Genomic DNA, 13292 nt, shown 5'->3' with positions numbered 1-13292 from the left:
ATACACTACGATGGATCCGTTCTTGAAGACGTGGTCTTCTGGTTACACAGCGATGGACCTGTTCTAGAAGACGAGGCCTTCTGGTTACACAGCGATGGACCTGTTCTAGAAGACGAGGTCTTCTTATTACACAGCGATGGATCTGTTCTAGAAGACGAGGCCTTCTGGATACACTTCAGTGAACATGTTCAAGGTGACAGGAGTCAAGGACTCTTTGTTTTCTAAATTGTTTTCTCATTTGAAAAAAAGAAGATTCATCTAAATGTAAATCTTCCAATAACCTCCATTCAATCATCAAAAAGTCTACGCAAATTGAGGATTAAGATTGTTAGCCTATTCAGGACACACAATATATGTTAAATAGGAAATGGTAAAAGAGAATGCAGTTTCATAGAAATTGATGCATTTAAAACGTTGATTCTAATCTATCAATTTATCTATTCTCTTCGAGATTTAAATGAAACTTCTTTGCATTTGCATACACATATCTTCAAGGAAAAGAATAATTCACAATACATGTATCAGATTCCGAATTACACCTATAATTCTACTAATAGAATAACCAAGATAAACTGGGTATACTGCATCTAACATAGACAATAAATTTAATTGCAAAAAAAAAAAAAACAAGAGCCCCAAATGGTCTGTATCGCTCAACTGTTATTCATCTCACAAGCATTGACACCAACGTAGATCACTTTCTATTTCTTAAATTATAGACTTGATATCCTCTACAAATTATACGTTTATTTTTGTGTTTATACTCTATATATTTGTTTGTTGAATTAAACTTGTCATGACGCATTTCGATACGAAATTATATAACATTTTATCCAAACAGGCTGCTTACAGCAAACAGCAAAGCCAATGTCTTATTCAAACTTCGTGATCTTGAAAGAAGGTCAAGGTCATTTATTTTAACAAAATTAACAGTCCTCGTCAAATATGAAATAGACCAAACATTGAGTCACTGAGACTATATATAGGCCTTTGGCTATTATAGAGAAGTTTTTGAAAGAAAACAAATGATTCCAGATGGCTAATGGATGATGCTCAACGGTATATGCTCACTTGCCTTATCGGTAGCTAAGGTGAGTTGAAAAGAGGACCATTGGACCTGTATCGCTCACCAGGTTCAAAACTAACTTCTATCAAATATAATGATAATGACAGTTAATATATGATATAAACTAATATAGGTCATTCATATGAACGCTTAGCTGAATGTGAATATATGTTGATTCGTTTCAACAAACAATCCAATCATGATATTGACAAAACAAGAGGCTCAGAGGGCTTGAATTGCTCACCTGGATATTTCAGTAATCATGACAAAATATTCTCATTTAAGTTATATTTCAAATATTTTAAAACCAATATGGATCAAATTATGTCACTCTTATAGATATTAAGTGTCTAGCTATACTTCTTCTATTGGACCCGCCCCTACGGCAACAGGGAAGGCACATCCTCCATTTATACACAATATGGTCTTCTTTGCCCAATAATGCACCAGACTAAATTTCATCAAAACCTATTAAATCGAATAGGAGTAAAAGTGATTTAAAGGATTTACATCAAGTCCCCTATACATTTGGCCCTACCCCTCCGGCACCAGGGGAGCGTAAGCCTCCATGTATATAACATTGAATATTTTGCCCAATAATGCCATAGAACAAATTTCATCAAAAGGCATTCAGGATATTTGGTAGCAATTTAAAGGGAATGTTGACAGACAACAGATGCTTCGCCATGGCACAAGCTTACTGGCTTTTCTGGCTAGATGAGCTAAACAACATAACCCCAAGTCTTTTGGTTATGAGAAGAAGTCAAAGATTTTTTTACACATCTGACTTATGTAGCCGAGCAAGTAGGTCAAGGTCATTCATTTGAACAAACTTGTTTGTCCTTTATGCCAGACTTGGCACTGGCTAAGTATCATTATCCTCGACATCTTGGTTATCCAGAAGAACAGTGACTAAAGTAACTTTGAAAACATAGGTTAAAGAAGGTCATGCCATTCTTGTGCACAGACTTCATTCACTTCAGTAGGTCAAGGTCATTTATTTGAGCAACGGATGCTGCACCACTTCTTGGGTTCATTTGCCCTTTGGGCAGCTGAGCTAAAAACCACAAAAACTTGATTGTCAGTATACCTAATTATAATTGTTTGTAAAAAGACATGTAGATGATTGTGTAATACAATAAATTTGCCTTTTTCGTTTTGAACGTATTAGCAATATGTATGAAATCTAAAGATACATGCAAGGTTCAAGACTATAATAAAACAGGGGTATTACTGACAACTGTTCAGCAATACACTACATATCATTGTTAGTTATAATTGAGAAATTTGCCTACTTAATCCAGTAGGATGAAAAAGTCACCTGGTGTTGAAATATAAATAGATAACACACCATCTTACAGGTAACATTTGTAATATTATTTATCCTATTTACAGGTTAACATGCTTACACATCATACAGATACAGGTAAACATGCACATCATCATACACATTTGTCAATTGGATGGAATTGCTGTAGCACAAAATGCAACCTTGTTAAATAATCAAGATATCCAAATCAATCTAACATCATACATCATACGCACTATAACATTACACATAGCATGGATACATGTATACAGACCATAGATACATGTACAAACACCATGGATACATGTACAAACATCATACAAACACACGCACTATAACAATACACACACCGTGGATACGTGTATACAGACCATGGATACATGTACAAACATCATGGTTACATGTACAAACACAACCCATGGATACATGTACACACACCATGGATACATGTTCACACACCATAGACAATGTACACCATGGATACATGTACAAGCACCATAGATACATGTACACACACCATGGATACATGTACACACACCATGGATACAATGTACATGTACATACACCACGGATACATGTACACACACCATGGATACATGTACACACACCATGGATACATGTACACACACCATGGATACATGTACATACACCATGGATACATGTACACACACCACGGATACATGTACACACACCATGGATACATGTACACACACCACGGATACATGTACACACACCATGGATACATGTACACACACCAACAGGAATACAATTTTTTTATCACATGAACATCATGCTGTTGTCCTATGAGCAGACATATATATTTTTTGATAGAAATGTAATCTTTAACAATAAATGACAAAAAAGTTGTGACTGGAGAATCAACTATAGGATACACACTAGTACATCCCTACTGTCTAACCAAACTGATTGTCACCAATATGTATGTTAACTTAATCCATAGAAACTGGAATAACAATAACACAAACAGCAGGATAGAGCAATCCCAGCATAACAATAGGTCCATTGTATAACATAAACAGAGGAATATTAGTATAACAAGAAGCCCATGGGCCTTAACTGTCATCCGAGTGCTGAACATATTTTAGCCTGTGACCTTGAATGAAGGTCAAGGTCATTCATTTGAACAAACTTGGTAGACCTTCATCCCAGCATGCTACAGACCAAATATTGGGTCTCTGGGCCTATTGGTTATCAAGGAGAAGTCATTTAAAGATTTAAGCATATTTGGCCCCTGTGACTTTGAATGAAGGTCAAGGTCATCCATTTGAACAAACTTGGTAGACCGTCATCCCAGCATGCTATAGACCAAATATTGGGTCTCTGGGCCTATTGGTTATCAAGGAGAAGTCATTTAAAGATTTAAGCATATTTGACCCCTGTGACTTTGAATGAAGGTCAAGGTCATCCATTTGAACAAACTTGGTAGCCCTTCATCCCAGTATGCTATAGACCTAACACTAGGTCTCTGGGCCTGTTGGAAATTGTTTACGACAGACACCGCACGAAGCACGACGGACAACACCGGACAAAAGGTGATTGTAATAGTTCAAGTGAGACTTCGTCTCAGGTAACCTAAAATCAAAGGAATTTCAGTATAATAAAAAAAGAGGAATCTCGATCAGTATAACAAAAACAGGGGAATCTCAGTATAACATAAACAGAGGAATCTCAGTATAACAAACAGATGAATCTCAGTATAACATAAACAGAGGAATCTCAGTATAACATAAACAGGGGAATCTCAGTATAACATAAACAGAGGAATCTCAGTATAACATAGACGGGGGAATCTCAGTATAACATAAACAGGGGAATGTCAGTATAACATAAACAGGGGAATCTCAGTATAACATAAACAGAGGAATCTCAGTATAACATAAACAGAGGAATCTCAGTATAACATAGACAGGGGAATCTCAGTATAACATAAACAGAGGAATCTCAGTATAACATAAACAGGGGAATCTCAGTATAACATAAACAGGGGAATCTCAGTATAACATAGACAGGGGAATCTCAGTATAACATAAACAGAGGAATCTCAGTATAACATAAACAGGGGAATCTCAGTATAACAGGGGAATCTCAGTATAACATAGACAGGGGAATCTCAGTATAACATAGACAGGGGAATCTCAGTATAACATAAACAGGGGAATCTCAGTATAACATAGACAGGGGAATCTCAGTATAACATAAACAGGGGAATCTCAGTATAACATAAACAGGGGAATCTCAGTATAACAGAGGAATCTCAGTATAACATAAACAGAGGAATCTCAGTATAACATAAACAGGGGAATCTCAGTATAACATAAACAGAGGAATCTCAGTATAACAGAGGAATCTCAGTATAACATAAACAGAGGAATCTCAGTATAACAGAGGAATCTCAGTATAACATAAACAGAGGAATCTCAGTATAACATAAACAGGGGAATCTCAGTATAACATAAACAGGGGAATCTCAGTATAACATAAACAGGGGAATCTCAGTATAACAGGGGAATCTCAGTATAACATAAACAGGGGAATCTCAGTATAACATAAACAGGGGAATCTCAGTATAACAGGGGAATCTCAGTATAACATAAACAGGGGAATCTCAGTATAACATAGACAGGGGAATCTCAGTATAACATAAACAGGGGAATCTCAGTATAACATAAACAGGGGAATCTCAGTATAACATAGACAGAGGAATCTCAGTATAACATAAACAGGGGAATCTCAGTATAACATAAACAGGGGAATCTCAGTATAACATAAACAGAGGAATCTCAGTATAACATAAACAGAGGAATCTCAGTATAACATAAACAGAGGAATCTCAGTATAACAGGGGAATCTCAGTATAACATAAACAGAGGAATCTCAGTATAACATAAACAGAGGAATCTCAGTATAACATAAACAGGGGAATCTCAGTATAACAGGGGAATCTCAGTATAACATAAACAGGGGAATCTCAGTATAACATAGACAGAGGAATCTCAGTATAACATAAACAGAGGAATCTCAGTATAACAGAGGAATCTCAGTATAACATAAACAGAGGAATCTCAGTATAACATAAACAGGGGAATCTCAGTATAACAGGGGAATCTCAGTATAACATAAACAGGGGAATCTCAGTATAACATAAACAGAGGAATCTCAGTATAACATAAACAGGGGAATCTCAGTATAACATAAACAGAGGAATCTCAGTATAACAGGGGAATCTCAGTATAACATAAACAGGGGAATCTCAGTATAACATAAACAGAGGAATCTCAGTATAACATAAACAGGGGAATCTCAGTATAACAGAGGAATCTCAGTATAACAGAGGAATCTCAGTATAACATAAACAGGGGAATCTCAGTATAACATAGACAGGGGAATCTCAGTATAACATAAACAGGGGAATGTCAGTATAACATAGACAGAGGAATCTCAGTATAACATAGACAGGGGAATCTCAGTATAACATAAACAGGGGAATGTCAGTATAACATAAACAGGGGAATGTCAGTATAACATAAACAGGGGAATCTCAGTATAACATAAACAGGGGAATGTCAGTATAACATAAACAGAGGAATACTAATGCAATGTTTCTACTGCCTATACCAGCAACATCAGAGGAATGAAAACTTAGAGCCAATTTTTTTATACTGTAAACGTTGAAATTTCTGCGAGGGGAAAATTTACGCTAATTATGGGGACTCCTTTTGTTCGCGAAAATTCCTCCCACACACATTATTTGATATCAATTTGCGTAATCTTGAACTACAAGTGTAAGTGGACCAATTGCAAAAATTACCCCCACATGTATAGTTTACATAATGAAATCGCGAAACTAACCCCCCGCGAAAATAATCATGTTTACAGTCATAAGTACAGATGCAACAGTGTCATAATATCCCTACTCATTGAGGGTGACATGTACCAACAGCTATTTGTATAAATATAATACATTTTGTATCTATAACTTGCTACATCTAAAAAACAGAAACAAACAAGACTTTGAAAATTCAGTTTGGTAATATTAAATAATGGTACTACTTAGCCAAAGATTACCTCGGTACCGGCTTAGTGTCGGAATGTATTTTCTGTATTTCTACACGTGTAACACGAAAACCAATTAAGACTTATTCAAGTGCATAAGAAATCAGTATCACAGAAAAAATAACATTCTTGTCAAACTGTCTGTAAATTATAAATACAGTCAGTGTCATTTAAAACAGTTTCCAGCTTTGTAAACTTAATATATTGATGTGGTCGTCCGGGAGACCACATACATTTGGCTTTTCATGTCAGATAGGGGAAGCGAACCTCCGCCGGCAGGGTGAAAGGTCAGTGTTTTAACACTATATTTGACCTGACCACCAAATTTTCCTCAATTTTATCAGTATATACTGTTGGTTTTGCTTCTACTAACTTAAAGGTTCTGTACTAAGCTAGCGGCAGAATTGTTAGTCTTTAAAACTATAATGATGACCTGTATAGATGGACAATGTCGGCTGCATTACTTGGAAAAAATCTAAAAGTGCCAGGCATTCTAGGTAACTTTTCAAAATACTATATACCAGTATCTATTTTAAAACAAAAATTTTGATAAAATTGCACAGGGATTTGAGTTGATACATATAAATGTTAAAATGATTTCTCCATCTTTTCTACACAGCAAAAACTGACCTATAACAAGCTGTAACTGTTTTGATAGGAACAAAACATATCAATGCGTAGAAACAATATTATGTTTTTAACTTCTATAATACATAACATTAAATATGCAGATTTGTTGCATAAATACTGTACAAAGATATTTCTTAAACCTATTCTATGAACAAGCAGTTTCAACATGGAACAAAATGCTGAATATTTGTTATTCTGAACCGTGATTCAAGACACTAGATACAATTTGTTATGAAAATGACATGAATTATACCCCTTCATAAGTGTAAGTGCTTCATATGATTAAAATGAAAAATGTATAATAATATAACTTCTATAAATCGTGCCAGAAATGGCTTGAGCATATACTCACAACCTCATATTTCTCTGATTCTATATGCTACATTTATTAACATGTAATTAATATAGCTGACTCTCTCACATCAAACAGTTGACACATTCAATATAAGGTGCATAAACTGAGTAGGTAAATTGAAATATTGTAACAGAATTGTCATTTGGAGGATAAATACCCCTATTGGTCACTTCTGTAAACCGTTCAACCAATCAGGGGCCTCGATTTTGTCAAAGGAGCTAGGTTAAATCATTCAACCAATCAGAGACCTCCATTGGTCAAAGGAGGTTAACTCATTCAACCAATCAGAGGCCTCCATTTTGTCAAAGGAGGTTAAACCATTTAACCAATCAGAGGACTCTATTTTGTCAAAGGAGGTTGAACCATTTAACCAATCCTGAGGCCTCCATTTTGTCAAAGGAGGTTGAACCATTTAACCAATCCGAGGCCTCCATTTTGTCAAAGGAGGTTATCATAAATGGAACAGTAACTTCTAATTTTAGATTTACTCAACAATGCCTACATGTTGACCAATCAGAGGTCTCAGTTTTAATTACCACAGTAACAGAAATGTGTTAGTCTAGTGTAGATTTAATCTATCCCCAACTCTCCTCACACACTAGTTTATATCTACATTACTTTCATTCATTTGAGCCAAAAGTTGTGAGAAATGTTAGATCAGTGATACTTATATACATGTACATGGAAACCTTAATGTTTGTCTGTTCACAATTTGTTTAATTGTTTTAATAATTAAATTTTGCATTTGCATGCTGGAAAATGGTAATCAACTGCAAACTTATAATGATGTATCTCTGTGAAACAGGAATAGAGAAAATGTAGCGGCCAGACCGGGATTCGAACCCGGGACCTCCGAACACTAGCCGGATGCTCTATCAATTGAGCTACCTGGTCACCGGTGATCGACCCAGTCCAGTCCCGCTACATCGGGAAACATAATAAGCCAGACTGGTGAAACAACCAAACCACAGAAATCGTACTAAACCCTTATGAATCAAATTCAGATAAATGAGGTCCTTAGTATGAATGGCTGATGAAGGCTGGACTTGGCAATCAGTATCAGGAATCTGAGCGAATTTTTGTGTGGACTGTCCATGTTGATATTAGACACAATATTGTCAGTAACAAGGACACTCTTATCTGACACTGTCCACAACGCGTATCGTCCTCCTGAAAAAAATTAATCAATTAAAAAAAAATTTTTTTTTATGATTTTGTTGATTAAACTCATAATATTTTGTCAAATATAATGAAACAGAATTCTACAATGTAATAAATTTATGTTAAACCTAAGTGTAACAAGCATGCTGGGTATTGCAAAAGCAATACATGTCCCCTTAGGGCCCTCGTTAAAAATAGTAACAATGACCTTGACCCAAAAACCATGAAACTTGAACGTGGTCTTGTAGCTACTCATACTGAAGCTATATATACCAACTTTCACCAACATACCTTGAAACATGACTGAGAAAAGTGCGGGAAACTGAGTAGATAGACTGACAGACGGGAAACAGATAGTCCTCCCATTTTACAGTTTCCTCAATATATATTAGAAAGACTATTTCATGGTAAGCAAAAAGATATAAGAAGACAATTTAAGACAAGTTGATTGATGTGTGTGGACAGATTTGTGAATTAAGTTATCTTGAACGTTTTTAGAAGAATGCATACTCAGGGGAAAACTCCTTGACAGGTGGACAAGAGGAAGGACCTTCGTTGAAGGACAATTAAGGGTCAGATGACGTAACACAATGATTGCTCCATTTAATGAGGACCAGCAATGTTAGGCAGGAGAACCCGAATGATTTTTTTTGTCCAACAATAAGAGGTCTTCACATGTAAGTTTGAAGTGCTTTTTAAGATATCATGATGTCAGACCTTAACTGGTAAATAAACTGTCCAAATTGTTTCTGATTGTACAATTGAGGATAAAGAGGATTTGTTTGTTTGTTTGTTTGTTTTTATTTAACATCCTATTAACAGCCAGGGTCATTAAAGGACATGCCAGGTTTTGGAGGTGGAGGAAAGCCGGACTACCCGGAGAAAAACCACCAGCCTACGGTCATGCATGCAATACCTGGCAACTGCCCCACGTAGGTTTTGAACTCGCAACCCAGAGGTGGAGGGCTAGTGATAAAGTGTCGGGACACCTTAACCACTCGGCCACCGTGTCCCCCCGAGATAAAGAGGAGCAATATATATGCAGTTTAAGAAAATATCAGCATTCTTTCATGAGAAGTGGTGATACAGTATTACATACTTTGACTTTCAAAATCCAGGTGTCAAACCTAGGTAGCACATGTACAACCAGCTACCAATAAAAACACAAAGATCCATGCATTTACTTATACATGTACCTCATAAGAAATAGCAATAACAAATTTTAAGATTTTAAAATCCAGGCCACTAGTTATACTACCAGTAAGGTGTTAAACATTTTGTTTATTTCAATAATAGCTCACCACCATATAGATAATAGCGTATCGCCTCCGGCAGCCCATAATTTGCATAACAAAAATGAAAATAAATATCCCGTGAGAGGACCCTTAATGCCCGATACGAACGCACCGCGCATGACCCAAAACCTCACTTCCGCTTATGGCAGCCATCATCCCAGAAGGATTTTGACGACAGCTCGTTTTCCCAGGGTTTTTGTTGCATTTAATTAGTTTTTCTTTTGCTTTGCTTTCGTAATTTGTTATTCTCATCTTTGTTGACAAGTTTTTCATTTTCGTTTGAACTGTCAGTCCGTTTGTGTGTCGTATTTCGTCTTTTGTGTCGAGTGGTTACTGCACACGTGGACTGTCTCGCTACGGTACCGCGGTCTAGTAGACCACTTCGGTGTCTATTTTTCTCGCTTTATTTGCTACCGTTTTGCTTTTGTCAACTCAGTTGTTTTATTTCTTTTTCATTTTGTACTTTTCTGTACTTATTTCCAGTTTACGGGACGTTTTTCCGTAATTTTATCGGTGGATTTTTCTTCCGTTTTTTGGCTGGATTTTCTCGTTTGCTGGAAGCTGCCCGCCTAGCAGAATGCGAGGTAAGAGACTTACTTCGGGTCCAAAAACTCGGTCAGGAGACTGCGATCATGTCATCCTCGATGGGGATGACCATGACACCTGTTCTACCTGCCGAGACTGCTCCCGGGACAACATGTGTTCCGTCTGTTTGACATGGTCAAACACTTTGTGGGACAGGGTGTTGTCCCATCAGCCTGTCGCCCGTAATAAGGGTGCTAAGTCTGGGGCAGACAGTAAACGTCAACCTAAAGTCCAGTGTGGTGCTGTTGTCAGCCTCCCACCTGGCAGTGAGGCATTTTTACCCCCTGAAGGGGAAGTAATTTTGTCTCACAGTGGTAGGCACTCTTTGGCTACAGAGGAGCCTATTCACACACATATTTCTGAGGCGGTAGGGCCTTTGGGTTCTATCGGTCATCAGAAGGGCACTCACCCGGGAATCTCCTTGGAGGTCGAAGGGAGCGAATGTCCAGGTACCATCTCCGTTAGCGGAATGGTTACCGAACAGGCCAGTCATGCGACCCGGGCCCCATTGAGGGGTGCCGGCGTACCCACTGACAGTAGGCCGGCTGGTACTGCCAGTTTTTACGGTGGTTCTGGAGAGGCTGCACTAGGAGCTGGGAGTGTCTCTGTTTCACTCCCAGGCGTTGGTTTACCGTATTTTGAGTCTGGTTTGGGTTCCGGGGTTATGCACCCGTCGGTTCCTAGGTCTGCCTTGCCTCTATCTGGTCCTCCTCCAGTTAGAGCTCCTGGCTCAGTGGGGTTTATGGGTGCTCCAGGGCATCCCCCACCTTATCCCTACCCTCATTCTGCACCCGGGTTAGGTGGTAGTTTGCAGTCTCCTGGCAATTTTGGCCATTTTCAGCCATATTGGCCTGGCAGGTCTCCAGTAGGGGGCAATTCATTTCCTGGTCCTGCGGGTGTCGGAATGTTGCCTTCTCCCCAGTATTCTGGCTTCGGCCAACACTGGGGCCCCTCCCAGTCTATGGGATTTCCATACCCTCTGTATGGTCAAACCTTTCCAGGTTACACTGGTCAACCTTGGGTTTCCTCAGCTGTCTATAATCAGTCAGGTGTTGAGTTGGGTCTCCCCCCTTCTCGCTCACGCCTTGTTAAGTCTAAAAGGGTTCACCGTCCCTCGAAGACATTGGCTGAGACTCCCAGGTCATCGCTTCCCAGCAGGGTTAAGCGTAAAGTCAACTTCTCTCATCTTAGTGCTGGCCTTTCTTCTGCTTCTAAGTGTAGGAGAATGGAGGCTCCAGACCAGACTGTGTCTCGGTCAACCTCCAGTTTTGGCCAGTCTCCTCAAACTGATCTTCAGGAGACTGAGGATATGGATTTTGAGGAGTCCGAGACTGAGGATGTTGGTCAGCCGACTTTGCCTGATGATGGGGACACTCTGTCGTTGGATGCTGGGTCTGATGTGGATGCCGAGACTCGCTCATGGCTCCCATCAGTACCTACCGAGGGGTCAGATCATGAGTCTTTTCACTCTGAGGCTGATAACCCCGACTCAGATTTAGGTCTGGCTGCATCTCAGGCAGAGAGGAATCTTGATTCCTTTCGTAGCCTTCGTTTGGAGGTTGCTTCCCTTTTGGGAGTTGAATTTTGTCCCCCTCCCTCTGCTTCTAGCCTCCCAGAAAGGACTTCAACTTTAAGTGCCTTTCTTCCCTCGGAGCCAGAAGCTAAGGCATCAGGTAGGTCTTTGGCTGAAGGGACTATGGTCTCTTCAGCATTGGCCCAAATTGAAAAGGTTCTGCAGGCCAAAGGTTCTTCTAATAGGAAGCAGGATCTTTCTGGTTTGCTTCTGGGGGTTAGCGATATCGAGGGGTTAATCCTTCTCGATATTCTGTGCACAATTCCTCAGTTGAACCTACTCCAGCCAAGGTGGATCTTATCTTAGACCATCGCTGGCCTGGGAGATCAAATGATATTGTTCATTTATCTCCTAAGGAGCATAGTCGCATGGAAAGACTGCTTCGTCTTGCCATTCATGTGCTGGCTTATGCAGATTCTTTTTCCTCTGCTTTGTTCGTAGCATCTTCTCATTCTGAGGAGAGCCTACCTAACAAGACTAAGCTTCTGGCTGAACTCAGCAAGGCCATGAACCGGGCCCACATGGATGGAACCGCGCTCATTTTGGCAGTTCTTGCTGATTTTGTTTTGGCCCGCCGTGCAGCAGTTCTGAAGCCCAGACTAGCTGTAGGTGAGCCAATCATTTCCGATCTCATGACTGCTCCCTTGTCTGGCTCAGAAATGTTTGGAGGTATTCTCACCTCTGTCATGGACCGAGTCAACAATGACAAGGCGGCTTCAGCTAGGCTTGAGAAGCTTAGGGCTAAGCCTAAACCTGGCCGGGTGCAGCGTCCAGGTAAGCCTAAGAGGGGTGCTCAGACAACTCAGTCTCAGACTCAGACTCAGACTCCTGTAGCTTCGGCTGTTCGAGGTGGGCACTCTTCTCGGGGTCGGGGCAGTCAGAGTCACAGAGGGGGAAGGGGTGGAAAGAAGAATCCCAGCAAGAAGGGACAGAGTTCCTGACTCTTTCAGTCCCTCGGTTCCTCATTGTCACTTGTCCTCCCCATTAGACGATCCATGGTCAGGTCTCCAGCTTCCAAAGCCAGATCTGCCCGTCGGGGGTCGTCTATCCTCCTTCCTACCAGAATGGAAGGAGCTCACCAAGGACAAGTGGGCAATTTCGGTGGTTTCCGAGGGTCTAGGTATTCCTCTCTTGAAGGATCCTCCTCTGTCTGTGGACCCTATCTTCTTTCCTCCACCAGGCGATGTAGAGAAGGCTCAAGCCCTCTTAGACGAGGTCAATTCCTTGATAGCCAAGGGTGCTGT

The 13292-nt window shown here is 39.7% G+C and overlaps 1 protein-coding gene across 2 annotated transcripts in view; it reads right to left on the bottom strand.

Annotated features, from left to right (window-relative positions):
* Window positions 1-4320: 4320 nt before the first annotated feature.
* The window catches only part of LOC117330961 (voltage-dependent calcium channel subunit alpha-2/delta-3-like), a 179604-nt gene continuing 170632 nt past the window's right edge, over window positions 4321-13292 (bottom strand). For both annotated transcript variants that reach the window (XM_033889543.1, XM_033889545.1), the window contains one exon: window positions 4321-8604. In XM_033889543.1, the coding sequence (XP_033745434.1) occupies window positions 8494-8604 (111 nt within the window). In that variant the 3' untranslated portion in view covers window positions 4321-8493. The remainder of the gene's footprint in view (window positions 8605-13292) is intronic.

This window comes from Pecten maximus, chromosome 7, assembly GCF_902652985.1.
Source record: "Pecten maximus chromosome 7, xPecMax1.1, whole genome shotgun sequence".
NCBI classification, from domain to species: Eukaryota; Metazoa; Mollusca; class Bivalvia; order Pectinida; family Pectinidae; genus Pecten; species Pecten maximus.
This window is presented reverse-complemented; position numbering and strand designations above follow the sequence as displayed.